Genomic DNA, 27,857 nt, shown 5'->3' on the forward strand with positions numbered 1-27,857 from the left:
CAATCCCCAAGTCCAGAACAAGTAGCAGCCATATCAGATTGCTTTATAGATCATACAGGGTAGCCCCAGGCAAAACACAGGTAGGAGCTGACCTTAGCTTGTATCACCTGGGAAACCCCAGAGCCTGTCCACCCAGTGGACATCTATAGACCACACTGGAGCACCACCACCCTGCCTCCACACAACTGACCCTCCACAGAGGGCAGAAGTCGGTGGTCAGTGGTCACAGCCAGTCTTCGCAGCCAACTGGCCTGGGTAAACTCCCAGTTACCTGCCAACAGCAGTCAAGGCTCAACTACAAGAGGATGATGTACTCAGCCTACATGAAGGACACATCCTGAGTACCCAGCTTGGGTGATGGGGAAAGTTGTGCCATTGGATCCTACCGGGCACCTACAACATTGGGCCGTACTACCAAGAGAAAGAGTAAAAACAGCTCTACCTAATACGTTAAAAAAAAAAGAAAGAAAGAAATCCTCGAGAAGCTGCCAACATGAGGAGACAAAAAACACAGCCCAAATGAAAGAACAGATCAAAACTCCAGAAAAAGAGCTAAACAAAATGGAGATAAGCAATTTATCAGATGTAGAGTTCAAAACACTGGTTATTAGGATGCTCATGGACCTTTGTGGGAAACAGCATAAAAATATCCAGTCAGAAACGAAGGATACACTAATTGAAATAAAGAACAATTTATAGGGAAACAAGAGTAGAGCAGATGAAGCTAAGAATCAAATCAATCATTTGGAACATAAGGAAGCAAAAAACAACCAGTCAGAATACCAAGAAAAAAAAAGATTCCCTAAAAAACATGGATAGTATAAGCAGCCTCTCGGACAAATTCAAGCAATTCAACAACATTCACATAATAGGGGTACCAGAAGAATAGAAAGAGCAAGAAATCAGAAATCTATTTGAAAAAAATAATGAAAGAAACCTTCTCTAAGTTGCCGAGGGAAATAGACAAGCATATCCAGGAAGCACAGAGTCCCAAACAAGATAGCGGAAGAGAGGCCTACACCAACACGTATCCTAATTAAAATGCCAAAGGTTAAAGATACAGAGAAAATCTTAGAAGCACAAGAGAAAATCAGAAAGTTACCTGAAGTGGAATGTCCTAATGCTGTCGGCTGACTTCTCAAAAGAAACTTTGCAGACTAGAAGGGATTGGCAAGAAATATTCAGTCATGAAAAGCAGGAACCTACAGACAAGACTGCTCTACCCAGCAAAACCATTATTTAGAATTGAAGGGCAGATAAAGAGCTTCCAGACAAGAGGAAACTAAAGGAGTTCATCATTATCAAACCATTATTATATGATATGTTAAAGAGACTTATTTAAGAGAAAGACCAAAACTATGAACAATAAAATAGCAATAAATACTTACCTATCAACAACTGAATCTATATAACAAACTGAGCAAACAAGAATAGATACAGAATCATGGATATGGAGAATGTTTTGATCCAGTTTGTTTCTATTTTGTTTGTTTATTTTGCTCTTTAACTTCTACATATAAATAATATGAAATTTGTCTTTCTCTGACTTACTTCACTTAGCATGATACTCTCTAGTCCATCCATATTGTCACAAGGGTAAAATTTCATTCTTTTTTATGAATGAGTAATATTCATTGTCTATATGTACCACCATTTTTAGTTACTATAATTTTATTATTTTTAAATTATTTTATCATTGTTCAATTATAGTTAGCTGCATTTTCTCCCCACTCTAGCCAAACCCACCTCTTTCCCTTCCTTCCATTCTCCCCTTGGTTTTGTCCATGTGTCCTTTATAGTTGTTCCTGAAAATGCTTCCCCCCATTATTCCCTTCCCCTGCCCCTCTGTTTACTGTCAGATTGTTCTTAATTTCAATGTCTCTGGTTATACTTTGCTTGCTTTTTTCTTTTGTTAATTGGGTTCCAGTTAAAGGTGTACCACCACTTTTTTATCCACCATCTACTGAGAAGCACTTAGGTTGCTTCCATATCTTGGCCATTGTAAACAATGCTGCAATGAATATAAGGGTGCATATATTTTTCTGAATTACTGTTTGGGGTTTCTGTGAATATATCCAGAAGTGGAACTGCTGAGTCCTAAGGCAGTTCCATTTTTAATTTTTGGAAGAGATTCCATACTCTTCTCCATAGTGGCTGCACCAATCTGCACTCCCACCAGCAGTGCATGAAGGTTTCCATTTCTCCACATCCTCCTCTACCCTTGTTGTTTATTAATGATAGCCATTCTGACAGGTGTGGGGCTCGTTTCTCTGACAATTAGTAATATTGAGCATCTTTGCATATGCCTGCTGGCCTCTGTGGAGAAGAATCTAGTCAGGTCCTTTATCCAGTTTTTAATTGGGTTGGGTTTTTTTTTTTTTAAGTGTTGAGTTGTATGAGTTCCTTATAAATTTTGTATATTAACTCCTAATCAGATGTATCATTGGTGAATATCTCCTCTTATTCATTAGGTCCTTTCCACTTTGTTGATGATTTCTTTTGCTGTGTGAAAATTTTATTTTTGTTGTTTCCCTTACCCCAAAAGATACATAAACAAAAAGTATTTTTAAAAGAAATACCAATTTACTGCCTGTATTTTCTCCTACAAGTTTTGTGATTTTGAATCTTACATTTAAGTCTTTAATCCATTTTGAGTTTTTCTTGTATATGGTGTAAGAAGGTAGTCTAGTTTCATTTTTTCATGTATTTATCCTATTTTCCCAACACCGTTTATTGAATAGACTGTCTTTATCTCATTGTATGTTCTTGCCTCTTTTATCATGTATTAATTGAATATAAATTTTTTTCTGGGCTATTTTGTTCCACTGATCTTTGTGTCTGTTTTTATGATAGTAGCATACTCTTTTGGTTACTACAGCTTTGCAGTAGTTTGGTATCAGGTAGCATGATACCTCCAACTGTTTTTCTTTCTCAAGATTGCTGTACTTATTCAGAGTCTTTTGTAATTCCATGTAAATTTTGGATTATTTGTTCTAATTCTGTGAAAAATGCCATGAGTACTTTGATAGAAATTGCATTAAATCTATATATTATTTATGGGTAGTATGGATATTTTAATGATATTAATTCTTCCTACCCAAGCACAGTATATGCTTCCATTTATTTGTATCTTCTTCAATATCTTTCTTGAATGTCTTATAATTCTCTGAGTATGGGTCTTTTACCTCCTTGGTTAAATTTATTCCTAGGTATTTTTTGGCACAATTGCAGGTGAGATTGTTTTTTTAGTTATCTTTTTTTGATATTATCAGTATATAAAAATGTAACCAATTTCTGAATTATGTTACTGAATTATGTTTCTGAATGTATTCTGTTACTCTACTGAATTCAGTTATCACTTCTACTAGTTTGTAGGTGTAAACTTTAGGGCTGTCTGTATGTAGTGTCATGTCATCTGCACGTAATGACAATTTTACTTCTTCCTATCTAATTTGGATGTCTTTTATTTCTTCTTATCTGAATGCTGTGGCTAGGACTTAGAGAACTATGTTGAATAAGACTGGTAAAAGTGAACATCCTTGTCTTGTTCCATATCTTAAGGGAAACACATTTAGTTTTCCCCCACTGAGTATGTTAGGTGTTGGTTTCATATATGATCTTTTTATGGTGAGGTATGTTTCCTTTATTCCCTTATATGTTCCCTGTATTTGCTGAAAAGTTTTATCATAAATAAGTGCTGGGTTTTGTTAAATGTTTTTGTGTATCTATTGATACAAGCATATGATTTTTATCCTTCATTTTGTTTAGCTGGTGTATCATGTTAATTGGTGTGCAAATACTGTACCAACCTTGCATCCTGAAAATAAATCCCACTTGATCATGGTATATAATCTTTGTAATGTATTGCTGAATTCAGTTTGCTAATATTTTGCTTCTGTTCACAGGGAAATTAGCCTATAGTTTTCTTTCTTTGTAGTGTCTAACTGGTTGTGAGATTAGGATAACACTGACCTTGTGAAATGAGGTTAGAAGTCTTCCTTCATCTTGAGTTTTTTTTTAATAGTTTGAAGACCAGTGTTAGATCCTTGAATCCTTGGTAAAAGTCACTTATGAAGCCATTTGGCCCAAGGCTCTTTGTTTGTTGGGTGTCTTTTTATTACTGTTTTGATTTTGTTGGTTTTAACTGGTCTGTTCAGATTTTCTATTTCTTCTTGATTCAGTCTTAGAAGATTTTATGTTTTTAGGAATTTAACCATTTCTTCCAGGTTGTCCAAGTAGTTAGCATAAGTTGTTTGTAATATTTTCTTATAATCCTTTGTATTTCTGAGGTGTTGGTTGCTACTTCTTCTCTTTCATTTGATTTTTCTTATTTGGGTCCTCTCTTTTTTCTTCATAAGTCTATTCGAAGGTTTATCAATGTTGTTTATCTTTTCAAAGAACCATCTTTTGATTTCATCCATTTTTGTATTTTTTTTAAAACTCTTTCACTTATTTCTGCTCTAATATTTATTATCTCCTTCCTTCTACTTGCTTTGGGCTCTTTGTTGTCTTTTTTCTAGTTCCCCTAGATGTAAAGTTAGATGGTTTATTCGAGATTTTTCTTGCGTCTTGAGGTAACTCTCTAATGTAATGAATTCCCTCTTTTAGGCCTGCTTTCACCATGACCCATAGATTTGAGGTTACTGTGTTCTCATTTCCATTTGTCTCAAGGTATCTTTTGATTTCTTCCTGGATTTCATTGTTAATCCATTCATTGTTTAGGAATATATTATTTAACCTTCATGTGTTTGTGTTTGTCAGTTACTTTTTCATAACTGATACCTAGTTTCATACCACTGTGGTCAGAGAAAAAGACTGTTAAGATTTCAACCTTTCTAAATTTATTTTCTGTCCTAACATGTGGTCTGTCCTAGAAAATGTTCCATGTGCACTTGAAAAGAATATATGTTCTGCTGCTTTGAGGTTAAATTCCCTGAAAACAATTCTATCAGTCTGGTTTAGTATGTCATATAAGGCTGCAGATTTTCTGTCTGAAAGATCTATCCATGTCACTGGGGATTAAAATCCCCTACTATGACTGCATTATGATCTCTTCATTTAGGTCCACCTGAATTCCCTTTATATACTCAGGTGTTCCTGTGCTGGGTACACAGTGTTTACAAGGGTTATCTCTTGTTCCCTAGATCCCTTTATCATTATGTGATGTCCTTCTTTGTAGCTTATTACAGCCTTTGTTTTAAAGTCTATTTTGACTGCTATAAGTACTGCTACCCTAGATTTTCTTCATTTCCATTTACATGAAATATGTTTTTCCATCTTTTACTTTTAGTCAATAGCTGTCTTTTGTTCTGAGATGGGTTTCTTATAGACAACATATATGTTTTGTTGACTGGAGCATTGAATCCATTTATATTGAAAGTGATTATTGACAGATACATATTTATTGCCATTTTACTATACATATTTATGTTCCTCTTTTTAACATTTCTTCTTCTTAAATTAGTCCCTTTAACATTTCTTGTAACTCTAGTTTAGTGGTAATGAATGCCTTTAACTTTTTCTTGTCTGGGAGCTCTTTGTTTCTCCTTCAATTTTAAATGATAGCTTTGTTGAGTAGAGTCATCTTGGTTGTAAGATACTTGCTTTTCAACACTTTGAATACTTTGTGAAATTCATTCTGGTCTGAGATGTTTCTATTGAGAAATTACTTAATAGTCTTATGGGATCTCCCTTGTAAGTAACTAACTGTATTTCTCTTGCTGCTTTTAAGATACTTTGACTCTAACCTGTACCATTTTAATTAGGATGTGTTTTCAGATGGGCCTCTTTGGGTTCATCTTGTCTTTGCAATTGCTGACTTGATCCTCTGATTCACCTATTCCATTGTTGATTCCTTCTGGTATATTCTTCATTGCTGACTGGTTCTTTTTAATGGTTTCTATATACTTTTTAATACCTGCTATCTCTTTGGAGCCCTAAGTTCCTGAGCATCCTTATAATCATAATTTTGAACTCCATATCTAGCAGTTGCCAGCCTCCATTTCATTTGGTACTTTTTCTAAGAATTTCTCCTGTTCTTTCATTTGGGGCATGTTTCTCTGTCTCCCCATTTTGGCTGCCTCTCTGTATTTGTTTCTGGGTATTGGCTAGATCTGCTATGTCTCCAAGTCTTTGTAAGATGGTCATATGCAGTAGGTATCCTGTAGGTCTCAGTGGTGCAGTCTCCCTAATCACCTCAGCTGGGTGCTCTAGTAATGCCCCTTGTGTAGGTTATGTGAGCCTTCCTGTTGTAGTTTAGTCTTGATTGCTGTTGGCCATCCATTGGCTGGCTGACTATGAAGACTGACACCAACTACAGCGTATGAGCTGAAGTGTGGGGGCTGACCCCACAAAATAGAATTCACTCCAGCATGTCTGGTGCCTGCTCAGATCTCCCTTTGGGTGTGCCACCTGTGGAGCTAATCAGGTCATCTTGGATCAGGTCTAAAGCCCACCATCGGGTGGTTGGTTCTCAGGCATCTTGGGATGGGCTCTTGTGCAGGTCAGTGTGAGATGCTGTAACTGGCTGTGGGGTACCTGTTAGCAATCCACAGTTGGTGGCTGGCTCTTCTGGGTGTACATACTGAGGCTGGTTTCCACCAGCAGCAAGCCTGTGACAGGTCAGCAAGAGGTCCAGGTACCCCAAGATCCACCTCCACCTGCCTATTGGGCTCAGGCATTGAAAGAGCCTCTGGCAGTACACAAGCTGTGTGAGGCAGGTTCTGAGTCACCAAGTAGGGGAAAATGGTATTTACTAGGTTGATGTAGATTCAAACTCTGTGCCAGTGCTGGTTCTCAGTCCACTCAGCAAAAGTCTGAAGATACACCAAGGACTTTTGTTGCAGAGTATGGTCTAATAGACTTGTCAGGGTGGAGCCAGAAAAGTGTATCAGGCTAAAAAAGATTAAGATTTGTTCACCTGAGGGGAGAGCTCTGAAATGGAAAGGTGGCGCCAGTTGAGGCATGCAGGAAAAGCAGTTCTTGCCCTAAAGCCACACAACTCAGTCTCTCCCTGTGCATATCTCTCACATCCCTAGTCTGCTGAGACCTTCTTGAGCGCCTTCCAAGAAAGACTGCAACTCAGGTCCAGCCTGGCCACAGCCAGCAGAATCCCTGAAGGACGCCAGCTTGGCAAGGTGGTGCTAGAGTGAGTCGGAAGGGTGTGCATAGTACATCTCCTCAAGGTGATGTGGTGGAGGGGCAATGCCTGCTGAACACGTGGGAAAATTGCCCCTCACCCTAAAGCCACTCCACTCAGTCCTCCCGGTGCATCTTATCTCTAATACCCTGAGTCTGCTGAAACTTCCAAGAAAGTCTGCAATGGGAGCCCAGGCTGGTTGCAACTAGCTGATTCCTACACAGGATGCAAGCTTGGTGGAGTGAAGCTACGGGCAGTCAGAAGTGTGGGACTAGTATCAAGCTGATATATGGAGAAGAGTGCTGAATCCAGGAAAGATGGCAAAATTTTAGAATAAAAAACTTCTGGTTGCATAGTGAAAACTCTGGAAAATAGTAAAAAAAAGTCAAAAACTTAAAAACTTTATCAGAGTTTCTAGCCTGGCATAACAAAGTAGTGGATATAAAGGAGTCCAGCTTAATATACTATTTTCTTAATAAGTTATTACTAAACTACTATTTGAATCATTATCATAAAGAATCAGGCTGTCCAATTAATTATCAGTAACAGTCACAAATACCCCTAAATCAAGGGTATCAAACTCATTTTCACCAGGGGGCCACACCAGCCTCACTGTTGCCTTCAAAGGGCTGAATGTAATATTAGGACTGTATAAATGTAACTACTCCTTTTTTAAATATATTTTATTGATTATGCCATTACAGTGGTCCTATTCCCCCCCTTCACTCCCCCCCACCCTGCATACCCCTCCCCCACCATTCCCCCCCTTTCATTCATGTCCATGTGTCACAAGTTCTTTAGATTCTGTATTTCCCATAGTATTCCTGCCTTCCCCCCTGCCTATTTTCTACCTACCATCTATGCTATTTATTCTCTGTACCTTCTCCCCTCTTCTCCTCCTCCCACTCCCCTGATGCTAACCCTCCATGTGATCTCCATTTCTATGGTTCCACTCCTGATCTAGCTGTCCTCTTAGTTTGTTTTTGTTTTAGGTGTGGTTGTTAATAACTGTGAGTTTGCTGTCCTTTCACTGTTCATATTTTTATCTTCTTTTTCTTAGATAAGTCCCTTTAGCATTCCATATAGTAAGGGCTTGGTGATGATGAACTCCTTGAATTTGATCTTATCTGAGAAGCACTTTATCTGTCCTTCCATTCTAAATGAAAGCTTTGCTGGATAGAGCAATCTTGGATGTAGGTCTTTGGACTTCATGACTTGGAATACTTCTTTCCAGCCCCTTCTTGCCTGTAAGATCTCTTTTGAGAAATCCATTGACAGGTGCGAAAAGACCAAACATTATGACTCAAGAACAGCTCAAAGCCCCAGAGCCTATAATTCTGACCAAGAAATACCCAGCCTTTCAGATGCACAGTTCAAAACACTGGTGATCAGGATGCTCACAGAATTGGTTGATTTTAGCCACAAATTAGAGGAACATACGAAGGCCAAACTGATTGAAATGAAGGGAAATGCATGGGAAACCAATAGCAATGGAAAGGAAACTGGAACTCAAATCAAGGGAGTGGACCAGAAGGAAGAAACAACCAAACAGAAAATAAGAAAGAAACAAGAATTCAAAAAAATGAGGAGAGGCTTAGGAACCTCCAGGACATCTTTAAACATTCCAACATCCGAATTATAGGGGTACCAGGAGGGAAAGAGGAACAGCTGCGAGTGGAAAACTTATTTGAACAAATAATAAAGAAGAACTTCCCCAGTCTGGCAAAGGAAATAGACTTCCAGGAAATCCAGGAAGCTCAGAGAGTCCCAAAGAAGTGGGACCCAAGAAGGTAACTACTCCTTAACAGTTAAGTGAGATCTCAGTGCTGCCACCAGGTAGAAACAAGGTGCTGGTCCAGACAAAACAAGGTGGAGGGCCCTATTCCGCCTGTGGGCCTTGTGTTTGCCACTTGTGCCCTAAACGAAATTCAGCTGACTAAATTCATATTCAGTGATATTTTTAAAGCATGTAATGTTTTCCTCCATATCTATCCCCCCAAATATAACAGTCACTTCATTCTTTCATATTTGAGCACGCTAAAACAGGAAAGTCTTCTAGAGAAGAGACTTGCAGTACATTATTTTATTTATCTTACAGTGTCTGGCACTATATATGAGGAGTGATTCAAAAAAACAGGAATACATTTATAAAAAATTGTATTTTTTCTTACATGTTTAAACTTCAGTCACCTTCAGAGTACTTTTCATTTGACGCAATACACCTATCAAGACATTTTTTCCACTGCTCAGTTTGAACTTGTTGATTTTGATGCCTTTTAATGCTTCTGCCATTTTTTGTTTCACCTCTTCCACAAAAGCAAAACATTTTCCTTTGAGGACTTCTTTCATCCAGGAAAACAAAAAAGTTGCTCAGGGTAAGATTGGGTGAATAGGGAGGGTGGGGCATGAAGGTCATGTCATTTTTGGTCAAACACTCCTGAACACTCAGTACAGTGTGGGTGGGTATACTCGTAAATCACCCATCATGAAATAGGCAAATGCACTGAAAGTCTTCAAAAAAATTCACAGAAGCTGAACACAGTCCCTCACAACAATGCCAGCTGGTACACTGATACAGATGGGTTCCTAGAACACTCACCTAGTAAGGAAGCCTGTACTTGAAGGGGCCCGCCCTCCAGAAGATAATTCCAGAGGTTTTTTTGGTTCCCCCTAGTACAATACCATTATAAATGTTCAGTAAATATCCATGGCTTGTGGAGAACTATAGCTCTTTTAAAACAACATACTCTGGATATTTGTTTTAACAGATTTTGTGTTTTCCCATAGTTTGCTTAAATAGCCTCCCATTGACCACACAAATACTAGAGTAATATATCTCTAAAAAGCAACTCCAGGCTCTTCACTCTCTTCCTTTAATGGCTTCCCAATGCCTATTCTTCTTCATCTGAGTAAGTTATACTAATACTTCAAAGCCCAACTTAGTTATTCCCTTCCATGACTCCCTTAGTCTGGAGGCGCCTTTCCTGCAATGTTCTCACTGTGCCCAGAGTTTAGTTACCATAGAAACTATAATGTATTTTAGTTGTCTGTTAAGTTGTATATTTCCCGACTAGATCAGTGCTTCTCAAACTTTCTGGTGTCAGGATCTTTACATACCATTAAAAATTATTTAACTCTGATGATCTTTTGTATGTGTGGAGCATATCTACTAATAGGTATCATCAGAAACTAAAAACCTGAGGATTTTTTAAATATTAATTATTTTAAAGTGACAATAAATCCATTACTTGTTAATGTAAATATTATTATGAAAAATAACTATGCTTTTCCAAATCAAAAATTTAGTAAGAGTGCATTGTTTAAACATTTTTGCAAATGGCTTTAATGGAAAATAGCTGGATTTTCATACCTGCTTTTGCTTCTCATCTATTATATCCCACATGTCTTATAGCCTCTGTAAAACTCCACTGTACACTTTTAAGCAAATGAGAGTGAAAAAGGTAAGTAATGTCTTGATATTGTTATGAAAATAGTTTAGCCCTTGCAGACCTTTTGAAAGGATCTTAAAGATCCCTGGTACACCAGACTGAATCTTTAGAATTTTTGTTCTAAGTAGTAAATTCCTTGAAAACTATGCATTCCTTTTCTTTGTACCCTCAGAACCTGAACTGGTACACAATTCACAACAAGTATACTATAAGTGCTTTCTGAGTGCAAGAACAAATGGAGAAATAATGTGGATGAGAAGTTCAAAAAGGAAATATAATAGTTTTGAGAGAGTAATTAAATATCAATTACCATCCATCTGAATGAGTAGCTCAGACTTGACTCTGCGACTTGCTTCATGCTCATCAGAGGTCCCTCTTCGACTGCAGATAGAATCTATCTCATCAATGAAGATTGTGGTTGGGGCATAAAATCTAGCCTTTGTGAAAACATTTTAAAGGAATCAGTTGATTATCTCATAAAAGAGTCTTAAAGTTTTAAAGTGCCACTTCCTCCTTCTAAAATCATAGTTAAAGAACAGCAGAAGTTTCTCACTGCTTTAATGCCACCATTTGGGTATTGAAAGAGGTTAAATCAGTCATTCATGTCCAAAAAAGTAAATTTCTAAAAATAACAGTTATATGCTTGGTGAAGTTTGGGGACTGATATATAGGAAATCACAGTACTATTCTTTTGACTATTGTATTTGAAAATTTCCATAATACAAAACATTTTTAAAAGATAAATCATCAACCTCTTTTCTCAAATATGCATTCTTAAGTAACTATTACAAATCCCTTATGAAAAAGAACCAACTTTAATGACAGATCAATTTCTGATTTTTAAAATATATATTAAAATAGACTTCTGCTCAACCAGCGCATTAGAGATCCAGAAATGTCAGTCACACCACACATATTTCCAAAGTCTCTTCTAGCTTCACAGGATAAGATGCCAAAGGGCCTTCCTTTTCCTCAGAGTGGAAGATACATTAGAGATATATAAACAATTCCAGAAACCCCACCACCCCATATCCTATTAGTGTGTCAAGAACTATGACACTTGCCCTAGATGAATGGATCTAGATTAGAGGGATATCATTGCTTATATCAACAGTCCTTTGAAATCTAAACATATCTCACTCACCATTTCAAACAACAAACGGACTAACTTCTCAGATTCACCTCTATACTTGGATGTCAGTGTAGAAGAGGAAACGTTGAAGAATGTTGTGCCACATTCAGTGGCAACAGCTTTAGCCAGCATGGTCTTTCCAGTGCCTGGGGGTCCAACCATCAGCACACCCTGAAATTTCAAAAGATGTAGTAAATGATTTATCATAGTAAAATGCTTTCTTATAAAATATTAATGTATAGGGAAATTTTTTCTATATCATTTTAGAGTGATATGAAAAAAATGAAGAGTGATTTCACAGAATGTCTCAAATCAGAGGTACTCAGAGATGGACTAAACAAAGAGTCTAGACAACAAGGAATCCTCTGATACATTTTGAAAGAACCTCCCCAATCTTCCTAAACCTGGTAGAAGATAAATACATATAGCTTTAAATACCACTTAAGATTGACTGCTTTGTGCAAACAAAATGAAAAGACAGGAAAACCTATCTTCCACAACACATTTAAAATATACAGCATTTAATAAACAATAAAGATCCATTTATCAGTTAATAGAGTAACTAAAATCTAGTGGTAATTCAAGCATAATCAAATCAGCTAGCATTTTATCACTTTAATGTGCCAGGTAATAGTTTACATAAAATACTGTTATATGGTGAAAGAGCCACTAAATGTAGACTAAAAACTAAACTAGTTATTTCTCACCTTTAAAAATAGGGAGAAAGGTATTCTTTCAAAATAAATCAATAAGGAGTAAAAATTATTTGAGAACACTAATCCTCTTGCCTTGAAGATTAATAGATTCTTTTTAAAAAAAAATTATTGTAAGCCCTGGCTGGTGTAGCTCAGTGGATTGAGCCTGCAAACCAGACGATCGCGGTTCAATTCCCAGTCAGGGCACATGCCTGAGTTGCAGGCCAGTTCCCAGCAGGGGACTCACGAGCAGCAACCATACATTGATATTTCTCCTTCTCTCCTTCCTTTCCCCTCTAAAGATAAATAAATAAAATCTTTAAAAAAACTATTGTATTTTTCCCATTACCATTTTTCCCCTTTATATCTTCTACCCCCTACAGTCACCACATTGTTGTCCATGTTTTTCCTTTTTGCTCCATCCCTCCACCCCATAACACAGCCCCCCAGAGCTGTCAGCCTGCTCTCTAACTATGAGTGTCTCTTTTTGCTTCTTAGTTTAGTTTGTTCACTAGACACCACATATGAGTGAAATCATATGGTATTTGTCTTTCTCTGACCAGCTTATTTCACTTAGCATAATGTTCTCCAGGTCCATCCATGCTGTAACAAAGGGTAAAATTTTCTTCTTTTTTACAGCCATTGTGTAAATATCCCATAGTTGTTTTATTCACTCATCTACTGATAGACACTTGGGCTGCTTCTATATTTTGGCTATTGTAAATAATGCTGAAATGAACATAGGGGTGTTTATCCTCTTTTGAATTAGTGTTTCGAGTTTCTTCAGATACAAACAACAAGTGCTGGCAAGGATGTGGAGAAAGGGGAACCCTTTTGCAGTGTTGGTGGGAATGCAGACTGGTGCAGCCACTGTGGAAAGCAGTATGGAAACAGCTCAAAAACCAAAACTGGAACCGCCTTATGACCCAGCAATTGAACTTCTGGAAATTTATCTGAAGAAACTCCAAACACTAATGGATTCTTAAATGCTTAATTCATTGGCCATTTCTAGTGGGAGCTCAGAAGCATAGCAGTTTGTGATCTTAAATTAATTCTGACCCACTTGTTAATTTAGTTTAATAAGCTAGGAATTTCAACGTTACAAACTATGTGCACATCAAAGTATCATAAACTAAAATCAGAAACTGGTCAAACCCTTTCCTAGCTATAGAATGTTGACACCCAAACAAACAGGGATCACCATGATCTGAAACACTAGTTTTATTAAAAGCTTTATGCTTTGTAAGGAGCCTTTAACTGTGCATGACAATGCTATTTTGAAAACTTCAAAATCAATCAAAGGTATGGGCATAGCTATAACCAAGCTCATACTTCTCTTTCTAATGTCTCCTCTCTTTTCCAACATTAGATATTGCACAGTATTTATACTTTGACCTATACATTTGATTATTTCCTCTAGTTCATCCTCTATTTGCTCTTTCCCCTTGGTATATAAACATACTTAAATACATTCCTTTTAAAAAATTCCCCTGTTTAACTCTACAGATCCTCTAGCTACTGTCCACCTCTCCTTCCCTTCTCGGCCAACCTTCTTAAAGAAATGGTTTAAGCTTACTGTTGCTTCTTCACAAGCTACAATCTGCCTCTACTACTTCACTAAAAATATCTAATTTACTAATCCACCAGCCACTTTTCAACTAGCACGTTCTTCTTTCTCTCTAACCTTTGATGTTGCTGATAGTTGGTATTCAGTCCCTTCTTCCTGAAATGCTTCCTCCCTGAATTGGTTCTGTGATACTGCTCTATCTGCAGTGTGTTTAGGTCTCCTCTTCTCTCAGCCCTTGACATTCGCAAAGCAATTCTAAGTCTTTTGTTCTCCTTTCCCTTTATAATACTCAAAGAATTTCATCTACACACATATTATCAACCACCACTTATATCTTGCAATTTTAACTCAAACTATCTCCTAAATTCCAGACCTCCATTTCCAATTACCTGCTGAGCATTTATCTAATTTTGTTTCTATTTAAACCGTTTCCTTTTCTCAATTTTCAAAATCAGTTCATTGTACTGATTTATATAATAAATAATTTGACTGGCCTTTTACCACAGTTCCTGAGAGGAAGACTCTAAATCCTTGGGATTTCCCAACTGACAGGAATGTCTTTGCTGTCCATGCTGAGCCCTGAAATTTTAGGCTAATGAGGTGACTCATGGTGGGTCCCTGCATAGTTTATGCTAATGAGATGAGGGGTATGCTAAGGGGGCTGGCCTTTCTAGAAAAACCAACAGTGTGATTAAAGAACTGAGGCTCTGGGGAGATGAAGGTGGGACTGGAGATTAAGACATGTGGACAATGATTCAACCGATCATGACTATGTAATGAAACCCCAATAAAAACTGGACAGTGAAGCCTGGGTGAACTTCCCTATTGGCAACACTCTGTGTATTGTTACACATCCATGCACTAGGAGAGTAAAGCATCCGGCTCCACAGGGACAGCATGCAGAAGCTTTACTTTCAGCATCTTCCCACATCTTGCCCTATGCATTTCTTCCTTTGGCTAACTCTGAATGGCTTCCTTTTGCTATAATAAAACTGTAATCTTAAGTATAATGCTTTCCTAATTTCTGTGAATCATTCTAGAGAATGAATAAACCTGAGGGGGTAGTAAGAAGCCCCAAATTTAAAGCCAGCTGGTCAGAAGTGGGGGTGACCCAAGGACCCCCCCCCCCATTTGCAGCTAGCATATCAAGTAGGGCAGTCTTGTAGAAAACTGCCCTTAACTTGTAGAACCAGGCCCAATTTTGGGTAGTAGGTATCAGAAGTAAATGCATACTTCTTCAATTCAAGCCTGCAATTGGCAAGTCATGAAATCTGTCCCTCTCCCTTATCTCTATAACTATCAGCCATAATGTTGTCACAATCCTCTTAAACATCTCTCATAAGTTCACTCATTTGTTCATGAGCCAAATAACAAATGCCTTAGTGCAGGTTCTCATCCTTGGGCTAGATGCTGCAAGAGCCTCCAGACTATATGCAATCTATACCCATCTCCGATCTATCCTCCACACTGCTGCCAAGGTGATCTTCCACATTGTAAATCACCCTCCTGCTAAAAACTTACAGGGCTCCTTATGAAGGTAGGTTACACCTACCACTACAGCTACTTTAAAATCTTTTTAAATACCTATTTTAAGACCTTATTCTCTCTTTAAAACATTGCTTTAGAAGTATAATAGAGGGAAAATGTATGGTAATATGTTCCCCAAATTAGGTAACTAACTCTACAACAGTCTTTAAAAGTATTTAAGTTGTGAAAGGCAATCGAAATGCCATGGGTGCCCCAGTTTTGTGTAAACAAGCAAGGATTGAGAAGAGAAACAGATCTGCCCAGTTAATTAAGAAGAGCAAAATAAGATCATGCTTTTTTTGCACTCTACCAGTAAGAGTAAAGGAAGACTGCCTATGCTAAGACCAAACTACATTTCAGACAGAAGCTATTAAAAGGATTTTTCAACATGCTAACAGAAAAACTCTGGACTTAGGAGGAACTTATTCTGGGTAGGCTTTAAACTCTAAAGCAGAGAGCAAGCTAAAAAGAAACACATTCTGATTATGTCTGAGATTTATACCAAGTCTAGACGAAGTGATCAAAATAATCAGTAAGAAATATTCCAACTTTTAGAAAGGTATTTATTTGATCAAACTCTTATTCTCTAAGACTATGTGCTATTACTGTTTAATATGCTTGTTAACACATTTACAGAAACAGAGATCTAGAAAATTCTTAAAGCTAATCCCTAGCTGAGCAACCCTGAGGGAAGTGACATTACTCATGACTATAGTTTCAACAGTCCGGGCCCCTCTCTTGCCACGCAGCGGCTGCACAACTCAACTTACAAATCCAAATCCACAAATTTGGTGTGTGGACAAACCTCCCCCAACCTTTGATGTTAGTAAACACATACAGAAACTACAGTGCTGTCATTCATTACCACACAAGCAGCATTTTTATACCTATATTATTTTAATAAATTCTCACCTTCCATGGCCTTCTAATCCCTTTGAAGAAATCAGGCATCCACATCGGAAGAACAACAGCTTCCCTTAGCAACTTCTTAGCTTCTTCCAGATCTGCTATATCATCCCTTTGCAAGAACAGCAAAGTTTCATGTTTATTCAAGAATGCCTTTGACTGATGTTCAATACCAGGTCTTTTAATTTTGTTACTTATGTAATTATTTTGATATTAAGAACATTATTTTAATTCTTACTACGTAAAATTTTATCAGAGATCAAATAACATTCCAGTTATTAATTAGAACATGTTATTCAATTAACAACTTCTGTCAGTTATGTCAACGTCAAATTAACATGTAAAGTATCTTAATTATATTCTGAGAAAAGAACTGTCCTGTCAATTCCATACACTCATATTATGGAGGAAGTCATAAACAGGAAAAATGGGTAAAAGAAAAGAGTCATACCAAGCCAACCTGTAATTTAACTTCTCCACTATTTTAATTCAAGAATTTAACAGATACCAACCAATGAATGCTAGGATTCCTGGACACAATATCTCTCTCAAGGGCTTCCACCAGATCCTTATCGTATCCAGCACCATCAAATTTTGGAATTTCACCATCACTCATACCATCTTGCATATTTTTCCGTCCCTGGGGACAGGTATTTAAAAAAGTACTGGTCAAAAGTAACGTAATTTTAATTAGCATCATTAAACTATAAAAATATAATGTAAACATTTTAAAAATAACTTTTGGTTACTTTAAGATAGTGTCTTCTGACTACCCAAATGCCATCCTCTCCTTTTTAATTCACTATGAAGAGATGAACTGGCCTGCTTTAGTATGTATATACGTCTTCAAATTTACATTCCTGGGGGGACAGCCACAGGTAAGACTAAGAGGATCCTTACAAAATACCTCTGAATTGGTGGGTACAAGGGATTTCCACCACAGCCAGAAAATAATGACAATATTAATGCAGAGAAAGAAAAAAAATTCAGTTACTGAAAACCTACTACATGGCAAGAAATCTCATATTTATCACCTCATTTAATACTCACAACCACAAAGTGGGTATTAATATTCTAATTTTTACAAATAAGGAACCGAGACTCAAAAAAGATTAAATAACTTAATCAAGTTCACAATTATTAAATATCAGAGTAGAGATTTTAACTCAGGTCTTTCAGATACCCCAAACCCATGCTCTTTCCACAGCATCGGATCCCCTCATGCCTGGTTGAGCCAGCTTAAAGCTTAAGAGTGGTTGTGTAACTATTACATTCTCCAGCGCATTCAAGAAACAGGGTGCAGACAAGGAAAGATTTGGGTCTGAACCGCATCTCACAAGGCCTTTTCCCTGTTGCTGTAAGTACCCCAGGATTCAGTGTCTTCCTAGCAAAGTCCTTGGGCCACACCATAAAGTCACTGAAATGACAATGGTAAAAGGGCCTTTTTAAATAGTATTATTAAGACCACTAAAGCAATATATCTACTCCAAATTCTTTATCTAATAATATGGTGGTTTTTAAAAATGTATATGCTATAGTTCTGTGGGGTTCTGCCAAGATTTACTGAACTTTGAAGAGCTTTAAATGAAACATGCTCAGTTGCCAAAGATAGTTCAGCTACTGGAACTGCTTCAGCAGACAGAGCCAAGTATCTCCCCAGAGTTTCAGACTCACCATTACTGCCTTATACAAAAATAAAAGTGGGAAAGAGTTAAAAAAGAAAAGGCAACTTCCTAAGCTTAATTGAAGAGAGAGGATAGGATGACCCTCTTCCATCATACGTACTTCATCAGAGATAAACCACAGCTAAAAAGGGCCTACATGGCTCCCTTTGGCAGATGCTCTAGTTCTTTAAGCCACCAGGTAAATCACCAAACAGTACTTTAGCGATCTGACCAAAAAATGAATCATTTATGGTTTCTGGGTAGCATCACGGCTACAGTACTAAACTAAATTTTTGGCAAGATTCTTATATTTCAGATGCCAGACACCAGTACTGACACTATTAAAAGGAGTAAATTTCTGGCATACCTATACAACAAACATAATAACATCAACCAATTTAAAATAATCTCATCCTAGAATGGGAATAGAGGGAGCATTCCTCAATATAATAAAGGCCATATATGAGAGACCTACAGACAATATCATACTCAATGGGCAATCTAAAAGCTTTTCCACTAAGATGAGGAAAAAGACAAGGTTGTCCACTTTCACCACTTCTATTCAATATAGTATTGGAAGTTTTAGCCATAGCAATCAGACAAGAAAAGGAAATAAAAGGCATCCAAATCGGAAAGGAGGAAACAAAACTGTTACTGTTTGCACATGACATGATAGTGTACATGGAAAATCCTACAGCCTCTACCAAAAAACTGCTCAAACTAATAAATGAATTTGGCAAAACAGCGGGATACAAAGTCAATATCCAGAAATAAAGGCATTTTTGTATACCAACAATGAAGCAGCAGAAGCAGAAATCAAGAAAAAAATCCCATTCGATATAGCAAAAACAAAAATAAAATATCTGGGAATAAATCTAACCAAGGAGGTTAAAGACCTGTATGCAGAAAACTACACAACACTGAAGAAAGAAATCAAGGAAGACACAAACAAATGGAAACACATACCATGTTCATGGATTGGAAGAATTAACATCATCAAAATGTCCATACTACCCAAAGCAATTTACAGATTCAATGCAATACCTATTAAAGTACCAATGGCATATTTCACAGACATAGAACAAACACTTCAAAAATTTATATGGAACCATAAAAGACTCCAAATAGCAGCTGCAATGTTGAGAAAGAAGAACAAAGTAGGAGGGATCACAATATCTGCTATCAAACTGTATTACAAGGCCACTGTAATCAAAACAGCCTGGTACTGGCATAAAAACAGGCACATAGATCAATGGAACAGAATATAGAACCCAGAAATAAACCCAACTCTCTACAGTCGATCAATATTGGACAAAGGGGGCAGTAACATAAAATGGAGTAAAGATAGCCTCTTCAACAAATGGTGTTGGGAGAACTGGACAGCTACATGCAAAAAAAATGAAACTCAAGCACCAACTTATACCATACACCAAAATACATTCAAGGTGGATAAAAGACTTAAATATAAGCCGGGAAACCATTGAAGTCCTAGAGGAGAGCATTGGCAGGAAAATCTCAGGTATTTCACCCAGTGACATTTTTACTGATATGTCCCCTAGAGCAAGGAATATAAAGGAAAGAATAAACAAATGGGATCTCATGAAAATAAAAAGCTTCTGCTCAGCTAAAGAAAACAGCATTAAAATAAAAAGACAATCAACTGTATGGGAATACATATTTGCCAATGATACCTCAGACAAAGGTTTAATCTCCAAAATATACAAAGAACTCACATGACTTCATTCTAAGAAGACAACTAACCCAATTAAAAAAATGGGGAAAGGACTTGAACAGACACTTCTGCAAGGAGGACATACAGAGGATCCAGAGACACAAGAAGAGATGCTCAATATCGCTTGCTATCAGAGAGATGCAAATTAAAACCACAATGAGATACCACTTTACACCAGTCAGAATGGCCATCATAAACAAAGCAACAAACAAAAAATGTTGGAGAGGTTGTGGGGACAAGGGGACCCTAGTTCAATGTTGGTGGGATTGCAGACTGGTACAACCATTATGGAAAACAGTATGGAATTTTCTCAGAAAACTAAAAATGAATGTGCTTTTGACCCAGCAATTCCACTGCTGGGAGTATATCCTAAGAACCCTGAAACACCAATACAAAAGAACATGCACCCAGTGTTCATAGCAGCACAATTTATAATAGCCAAGAGTTGGAAGCAGCCTAGGTGCCTGGCAGTAAATGAATGGATCAAAAAACTATGGTACATTTACACAATGGAATTCTATGCAGCAGTAAGAAAGAAGGAGCTCCTACCTTTTGCAACAGCATGGGTGGAACTGGAAAGCATTATGCTGAGTGAAATAAGCCAGGTGTGGAAAGACAAATACCAAATGATCTCACCTTTAACAGGAAGGTAAACAACAAAACAAACAAGCAAGCAAAATAAAAACAAAGACACTGAAATAGAGAACAGAGGGACAGCAACCAGAGGGGAGAGGGGAGGGAATTTCAGAGGGAAAAGGGAGGGATTTAGAGGAACTAGTATAAAGGACACATGGACAACCAAGGGGAGTGGAAATGGGAAGGAGGTAGGGAGCACGGGGGAGTGGGCTGGGATGGCAGTAATAGACAGAAAACTGTACTTGAAAAATAAATTAAAAAAAAAAGAAACTGATATATCTGGGATTTAACCAGCCTTGAAGTGGCACAGTAATTTGAGACTTCCCAAAAATATTAGTATTAAAAAATGTAAACACATAGCCATTTTAATATGAATATTCAAGTGGTAGGAAGGACTTGCAAACACTGCCATGGAAAAGGAACAGCTGGAGAGTTATCTGAAAGTAGTAGAAATCACAAGATTTTAAGAACAATAAATATGTGAGCATCCACACCTGGCACATTTTATTGAGCATTAGGTTTTAAGTTAGTGAATGAAAATACCTTATCTTCCCTCGTTGAGCATCTACCTTGTGGGGAAAATAAGTAACAAGTAAATAAACCCAAAACACACAGAATTATAAACTGTGAAATGCTATGAAAGCACTGAATGGTCAGTGTGGCTAATAGGAACAGGTTATAAAGACCGGCAGAGGCCAGCTCACCTGGGCCCCCAGAAGCCATGGGAAAAGGTATGGATTTATTATCCTGAGTACATGGGAAATTTCTGAAATGGGATGAGCAGGAGAAATACAAGATCTCTTTACATTTTTACATGGCTCTCTGGCAGCTGTGTGGCAAGATAGGTGAATAGAAATGTAGATGCAAAGAAATAAAAGCCTGTTGCTATACCCAAAGACAGGCTTCTCCATCCACAGAAGCAGAAACAAGGGAATAAGACAGTCAATTTACGGCCCTAGAATTCAAAGTTCCTCAGAGGTAGAGATGAGACGTGAATATAAATTAAGTCCAAAGGAGATTCAAAAGACTTTCTCAAATAAAAATGGTGAGGTTATTTTTTAAAATTAATTTAGGAAAACTAAAAATAATAATCACAGGGGAAGGACTCACAGGAACAAGTATAAAGGACACATGGACAATAACTAAGGTGGGGGGCGGAAATGGTAGGGAGGTGGGGAGAACTGGGGGGGCAGGGCTGGGAATATAAGACAGAAAACTGTACTTGAACAAGAATTAAATAAAGTCACGTTGTAAGTAAAAATAATTAATTAATTAATATGCTTACATTGGGAAATCAACAAAATGAATGGAGATGACTGAATGTAGAAGTTCAGACCTAATAAGAATGGTGTGTATGTGTGTGTGCGTGTGCTTAATGGTCAGGATGAGCACATTTAAAAGGTAATGGGAGATTATTTGAGATGGGTAGTTTGAATATACAAGAGGAATGAAATAATCGGTAGTGTAAGGTTTCTGGGAAGGTGGGGGAAATAAGGGGTTGGTTCTGAGCACAAACGGAAATATTCGTATTAAATTAGAGAGGAGGCGAGGCCAGGCTGTGCTTTAACTGGAGAGAAAGCGCTTAAGAATAGGTGAATATTCTTAGGACTTCCGCCAAGATGGAAGCATAGGTGGAAACACTGTGCCTTCTCCCACAACCAAGTTTGAATACAACACAGGTTTAGTAAACAAAGACACAGCCAAAGAACAGAAAACTGAACTATACAGAAGTCCGACAACAACGAACCATTCAACTAGACCGGTAAGAGGGGCGGAGCCAGCAGCAGAGCAGGGTCAGGCAGGAAGGATCCCCCAACCACAGGCGCCCAGGCAGCTGGGGTAGCATCAAGTGGACCCAGTGACGGCGTGGGGTGGCAGGCTGACCATGGTCCCACATTCGTGCGCAGATAAACCAGCAAAGGAGTGAGCAGTGAGGCAGACCGCACAGGCCCCAGCAGCGAACCCAGTGAGGGTGCAGGGCGGCAGGCTGACTGCAGTCACACATTCATGCACAGTGAGACAGACAACGCAGGCCCCAGCGGTGGGAAGCAGCAGAGCGGACCGCCATTGCCCCTCTTTGACCCCACCCCCACATACAGTGTCACAACCCAGAGACTGGGTCACCCAGCCCTGGTGAACACCTAAGGCTCCGCCCCTCAAACAGAACAGGTGCAAACAGACCAAACATTATGACTCAAGAACAGCTCAAAGCCCCAGAGCCTATAATTCTAAGTGACCAAGAAACAGCCAGTCTTTCAGATGCACAGTTCAAAGTACTGGTGATCAGGATGCTCACAGAATTGGCTGATTTTAGCCACAAATTAGAGGAACATATGAAGGGTAAACTAATTGAAATGAAGGGAAATGCACAAGAAACCAATAGTGATGGAGAGGAAAGTGGGACTCAAATCCAGGAAGTGGAAGGAAGAAAGAAACAACCAAACAGAAAAGAAGGAAGAAACGAGAATTCAAAAAAATGAGGAGAGGCTTAGGAACCTCCAGGACATCTTTAAATGTTCCAACATCTGAATAATAGGGGTACCAGAAGGGGAAGAGGAACAGCCACAAGTGGAACACTTATTTGAACAAATAATAAAGGAAAACTTTCCCAGTCTGGTAAAGGAAATAGACTTCCAGGAAACCCAGGAAGCTCAGAGTCCCAAAGAAGTTGGACCCAAGAAGGAAGACACCAAGGCACATCATAATTACATTAGCCAAGATTAAAATGAAGGAGAGAATTCCAGAAGCAGCAAGACATAAGAGGACAGTCACCTACAAAGGAGTGCCCATCAGACTGTCAGTGGATTTCTCAAAAGAGACCTTACAGGTAAGAAGGAGCTGGAGATAAGTATTCCAAGTCATGAAGTCCAAAGACCTACATCCAAGATCGCTCTATCCAGCAAAGCTTTCATTTAGAATGGAAGGACAGATAGAGTGCTTCTCAGATAAGATCAAATTCAAGGAGTTCATCATCACCAAGCCCTTACTATATGAAATGTTAAAGGGACTTATCTATGAAAAAGATTAAAAATATGAACAGTGGAAGGACAGCAAACTCACAGTTATTAACAACCACACCTAAAACAAAAACAAACTAAGAGGGCAGATCGGGAGTGGAACCATAGAAATGGAGATCACATGGAGGGTTAGCAACAGGGGAGTGGGAGGAGGAGAAGAGGGGAGAAGGTACAGAGAATAAGTAGCATAAATGGTAGGTAGAAAATAGATAGGGGGAGAGCAAGGATCCTAGGGGAAATATAGAATCTAAAGAACTTGAGACACGTGGTCATAAACTAAAGGGGGGAATGGTGGGGGAGGGGGTATGCAGGGTGGAAGGGAATGAAGGGGGGGAATAGAACAGTAATGGTATAATCAGTAAAATATATTTAAAAAATAAAAATAAATGAATAAATTAATTAATTAATTAAAACCACAGTGGTTTTTATTTTTAACTAGGGGTGCATAGGCTTAATTATAATTGACTTTTGGTTCTTTCTATAAAGCCACTGCCTCCATTTGCCCACTTATTCCTCTGCTTCAATTGCCCAAAGAACATGCAAAATTTCTTGAAAATCTCATCATTTCTGTTTTTTTAAAAAAGTGATCTGCATTCTGTATCATGTCTGTGTGAGTTCCCCACTTTCCTGTTACCTTATAGCAAACACTTGAACACTGCCTACTCTGTGCCAGGCACTGTTCTCAGTGCCTGGTGTAACCATTTTAAAGGTCCTATGAGGTAGGGACTCTTATTATTTCCATCTCATAGCTGAGAAAACTAAAGTACAGAGAGGTCAAGTAAAATGCTCCTGGACACATATAGAGCCTAAGCAGTCTGGCTCCAGAATCAGTGCCTCAACCACCCAGCACACAATGACATCCTGCTGTACACTGTGAACTCCTACCCCAGTATGAGCAGCACACACGGGAAAAGTTAGACAAGATCTCTAAGCTGCACACCACTCTAAAACTTTATTATTTTACGAAAGAAAGACAGGTTGATAAATGCAAAACAGTGCTTTTTTAATTTCAGTGCTGTGCTCTGCACTGAAGTATTAATACAAAATACATTTACACTGAAATAATAAATCCACAGAATTCTTCAATCTTTATCAACATATGTGTTCTTTCAACAGTATTTACAAATACTATGTGCCAGACACTATTCCAAGTACTGAGAAATAACTACGAACTAAACAGACAAAAACCCCTGACCTCATGAGGCATACAGTCACGGGAAGGAACACAACACATAAATAAGTGAAACAATTAGGGACAGAACAGTAAGTAACTACTACTATAATCTAACGCAATAAGGTGAAAAAACAAAGTCAAAGCAAAAACCAACGCTATAAATGAGCTGCCATCAGAGAATTTGTGGAGTGGTTTACTGTACAAAAGACCGAATACAGTATGTCTTAAAAATGAATCACTGATGATAGTCACATGAAAGATCTTTCAACCTCGTAAGTTACCAGGTAATTCACAGTAAGAGTTAACATGCTGGCTAAATCACAATGAGATATGATTACAAACACAAGAGACAGGCGATATCAAATGTTGATGAAAATGTAGAGCAACTAGAAGGTTCATACTCTGCAGGTAGCAGGAGAAATCTGTATAAACCCTCTGGAAAACTATTTGGTGTTATCTACTACAGTTTAACATATACATATCCTATGAGTCATCTATTCCACTCCTAGGTATATGCTCACGCACATTACACCAAAGAAGAAGCATACAATTACCCAAAGCAACATTACTAATAATAGTTCCAAACTAACAGCAATCCAGATATCCATCAACAGTAAAACAGATTATCTGTGGCATAATGCTACATATCAATAAAAATAAACAAACTTCAGATATATGCAACAGCACGGAAGAGTCTTTACACATATTGAATGAAAAAGCCAGCCCAACAAGAACACTTACTGTATACAACTTCAAAACAGGCACAACTAATATATGGTATGAGAAATCACAATAAGGTTACTTAGGGAAGGAAGGGGTAAGGCCGTGTTTACTTTGGGGAGAAAGTGGCCGGGATTGGGAGGGATCATGAATAAGGGTTCTGCAGAGCCAAGTGCTCTGTCCTTACCCTGAGTGATAGTTACATATTTACATGGTAGTTACAGGGTTTACATGCGCTGGTGTGCTCAAGCTGGCTTTTACTGGTTTGCAAGGGCTGATTACTAAATTTCAAGGAATTCTGTGAGCCAGCTGTGAAACATAGCCATTAATAAAAATCAAATCACACACACTTAGAGTAAATTATATCAAAAACAAAAGTAATACTTTTATATTACAGAAGTAAAATAAATACTCAAAACTTTTCATCTCTCATGATTTAACTGAAACCTACGCATGTGAGGTTACTTGGGTCTATTGTATTATTATAGTGGAAACACTGTAGAATGGTAGGCTGCTGCCCACTGTATCTCTATCTAAAGTTCAGTGACATCATATGGGTAGCCTGAAATGAGACAATGAGACTGGAAGTACAACATTTTAACCTGTATAATGTGCACTTTTTTGCCTCAAAATTTTTTATTTTAATTGCTGTTTAAGTACAGTTTTCTGTTTTTCGCTCCCATCCCATCCCACCCCCTCTTTTGCCCACATTTTTAGGAAAAAATAAGGATGCACATTATATATAGCCAGGACTAATTTGTATCTATACAAATGTTTTTAATTCTTTTATTTATACTTATGCATTATAAGTGTAACTCTAGAAAGCAATAATGATATTCATATACAGAATGATAGCATGAAGTAGGATCATTGGTTTTGTTGAACTTACAGCAAACTTTCAATGAAAGCAGTTTCGGCAAATGATTCAATGAAATAAACCAAACATTGTTATCCACAGAGTAAGACAGATGATGTTGACTGTATCCATTTGATAAGATACATGATACCAATTGGTATGCACTTGATAAGACAGGTGATGCTGACTTTATTACCATAGGGTGAACAGCGCAACATTTCTCTTCACACACTTTAGGCAGGATAAATTATTGGAAAACCCCTTGGAAAATGTCAAAACAGTTTTCATACACTTCAAGCTTTAAGCTAAAAGCTATTAAAGATGCTAAAAACCACAGCAACAGAGCTTCCGAGAGACCCTTTGGACCTCCTCCCATAGAGAGGGTCATCATATTGTGAGGCAACAGGAAGAAAAGCTTCTTCAGATACCAAGACAGAGGAAGGCAGTGAGAGGGAAACCTCCAAAGAGGCCGGAGGTGGGGCAGGAGATGAAGACTGGGATTCTGGAGCAGCGTCAAACTAGGATCTCTGTTTCAACCAAGATGACACAAGAAGAAGGAAAAGAATTGCATGAGAAAGAAACATTAATGATTTCTCAGGGATACCTAAATGGTGCTAAATGAAGAGAGAAGATTTGAGCATGAGACCACGAATGAAACTTGGCCCAAAACTTCCAGCAGCCTTTGGGAATCAAGTTTTGGAATTTCATTCTTATGTCATCAATCTTTGAAAGACTTATAACCTTGAGCTGTCCCAAACTGCCTAACATGGATGAGGCCCCACTCACATTTGATGGCATCCACAACAGAACTGTGAATGTCAAGGGAACAAAGGCTATGGCCGTTAAACCTAGTGGTCATGAGAAAACACATTTCACTGTTGTTCTAACCTGTTGTGCAGATGGGACAAAGCTACCACCTATAATCATCTTTAAAAGAAAGATGTTTCTGAAAGAAAAAACTCCGAGTGGAGTTATTGTCCACAAGTGTGAAAATAGACAGATGAATGAAGAAGGCTTGAAAAACTGGTAACAAAGTCTGATCATGAAGGCCTGGAGGATTACTGAAAATAAAAAACAAACCCCCAAACCAAAAATAAACAGTTTTGCTTGTTTTGTTTTTAAATATTTTTTAAGTTTATTTATTTATTTTTAAAGGGGAAGGGAGGGAGAGAAGGAGAGAAATATCAACGTATGGTTGCCTCTTGTGTGTCCCCTGCTGGGACCTGGCCTGCAACCCAGGCAAGTGCCCTGACTGGGAATCGAACCGCAATGGTCTTGTTCACAGGCCCGCACTCAATCCACTGAGCTACACCAACCAGGGCTCCTCCAGCTTTGCTTGTTTTTGATCACTTCAAAGCCCATGTTACACAAAGTCCAAAAACAATCCCAATGGACTTGAAAACCCAACTTGCTGTGATACCTGGTGGGTTACCCAGCCAACTGTAACCTCTTGATGTATGGATAAACAAGCTCTTTAAGGTTCTAATGAAGAAAGAGTGGAAATCATGGATGCAGTCAGCTGGTAATGATTTAAGACCTACAGGCAGAATCAAGAAAGCATCCATTGCCCACATTCGTAATTGGATCCTAAGACTGTGGAACAGTGTCATGAAGAAAAGGGGGCATCAGCAATGTTATGGATGG

General features: G+C 38.1%; 1 protein-coding gene across 1 annotated transcript in view; it reads right to left on the bottom strand.

Moving 5' to 3' along the window:
• The window catches only part of KATNAL1 (katanin catalytic subunit A1 like 1), a 135,133-nt gene that overhangs the window by 12,320 nt on the left and 94,956 nt on the right, over window positions 1-27,857 (bottom strand). The window contains exons 5-8 of the mRNA XM_037048221.1: window positions 16,927-17,054; window positions 16,421-16,526; window positions 11,732-11,890; window positions 10,898-11,024 (exon numbers count right to left, since the gene is read on the bottom strand). Of these exons, the coding sequence (XP_036904116.1) occupies window positions 10,898-11,024; window positions 11,732-11,890; window positions 16,421-16,526; window positions 16,927-17,054 (520 nt within the window). The remainder of the gene's footprint in view (window positions 1-10,897; window positions 11,025-11,731; window positions 11,891-16,420; window positions 16,527-16,926; window positions 17,055-27,857) is intronic.

The sequence above is a fragment of the Sturnira hondurensis genome, unplaced genomic scaffold (assembly GCF_014824575.4).
Source record: "Sturnira hondurensis isolate 20B ecotype Veracruz unplaced genomic scaffold, ASM1482457v3 Scaffold0006413, whole genome shotgun sequence".
In the NCBI taxonomy this organism is placed as follows: Eukaryota; Metazoa; Chordata; class Mammalia; order Chiroptera; family Phyllostomidae; genus Sturnira; species Sturnira hondurensis.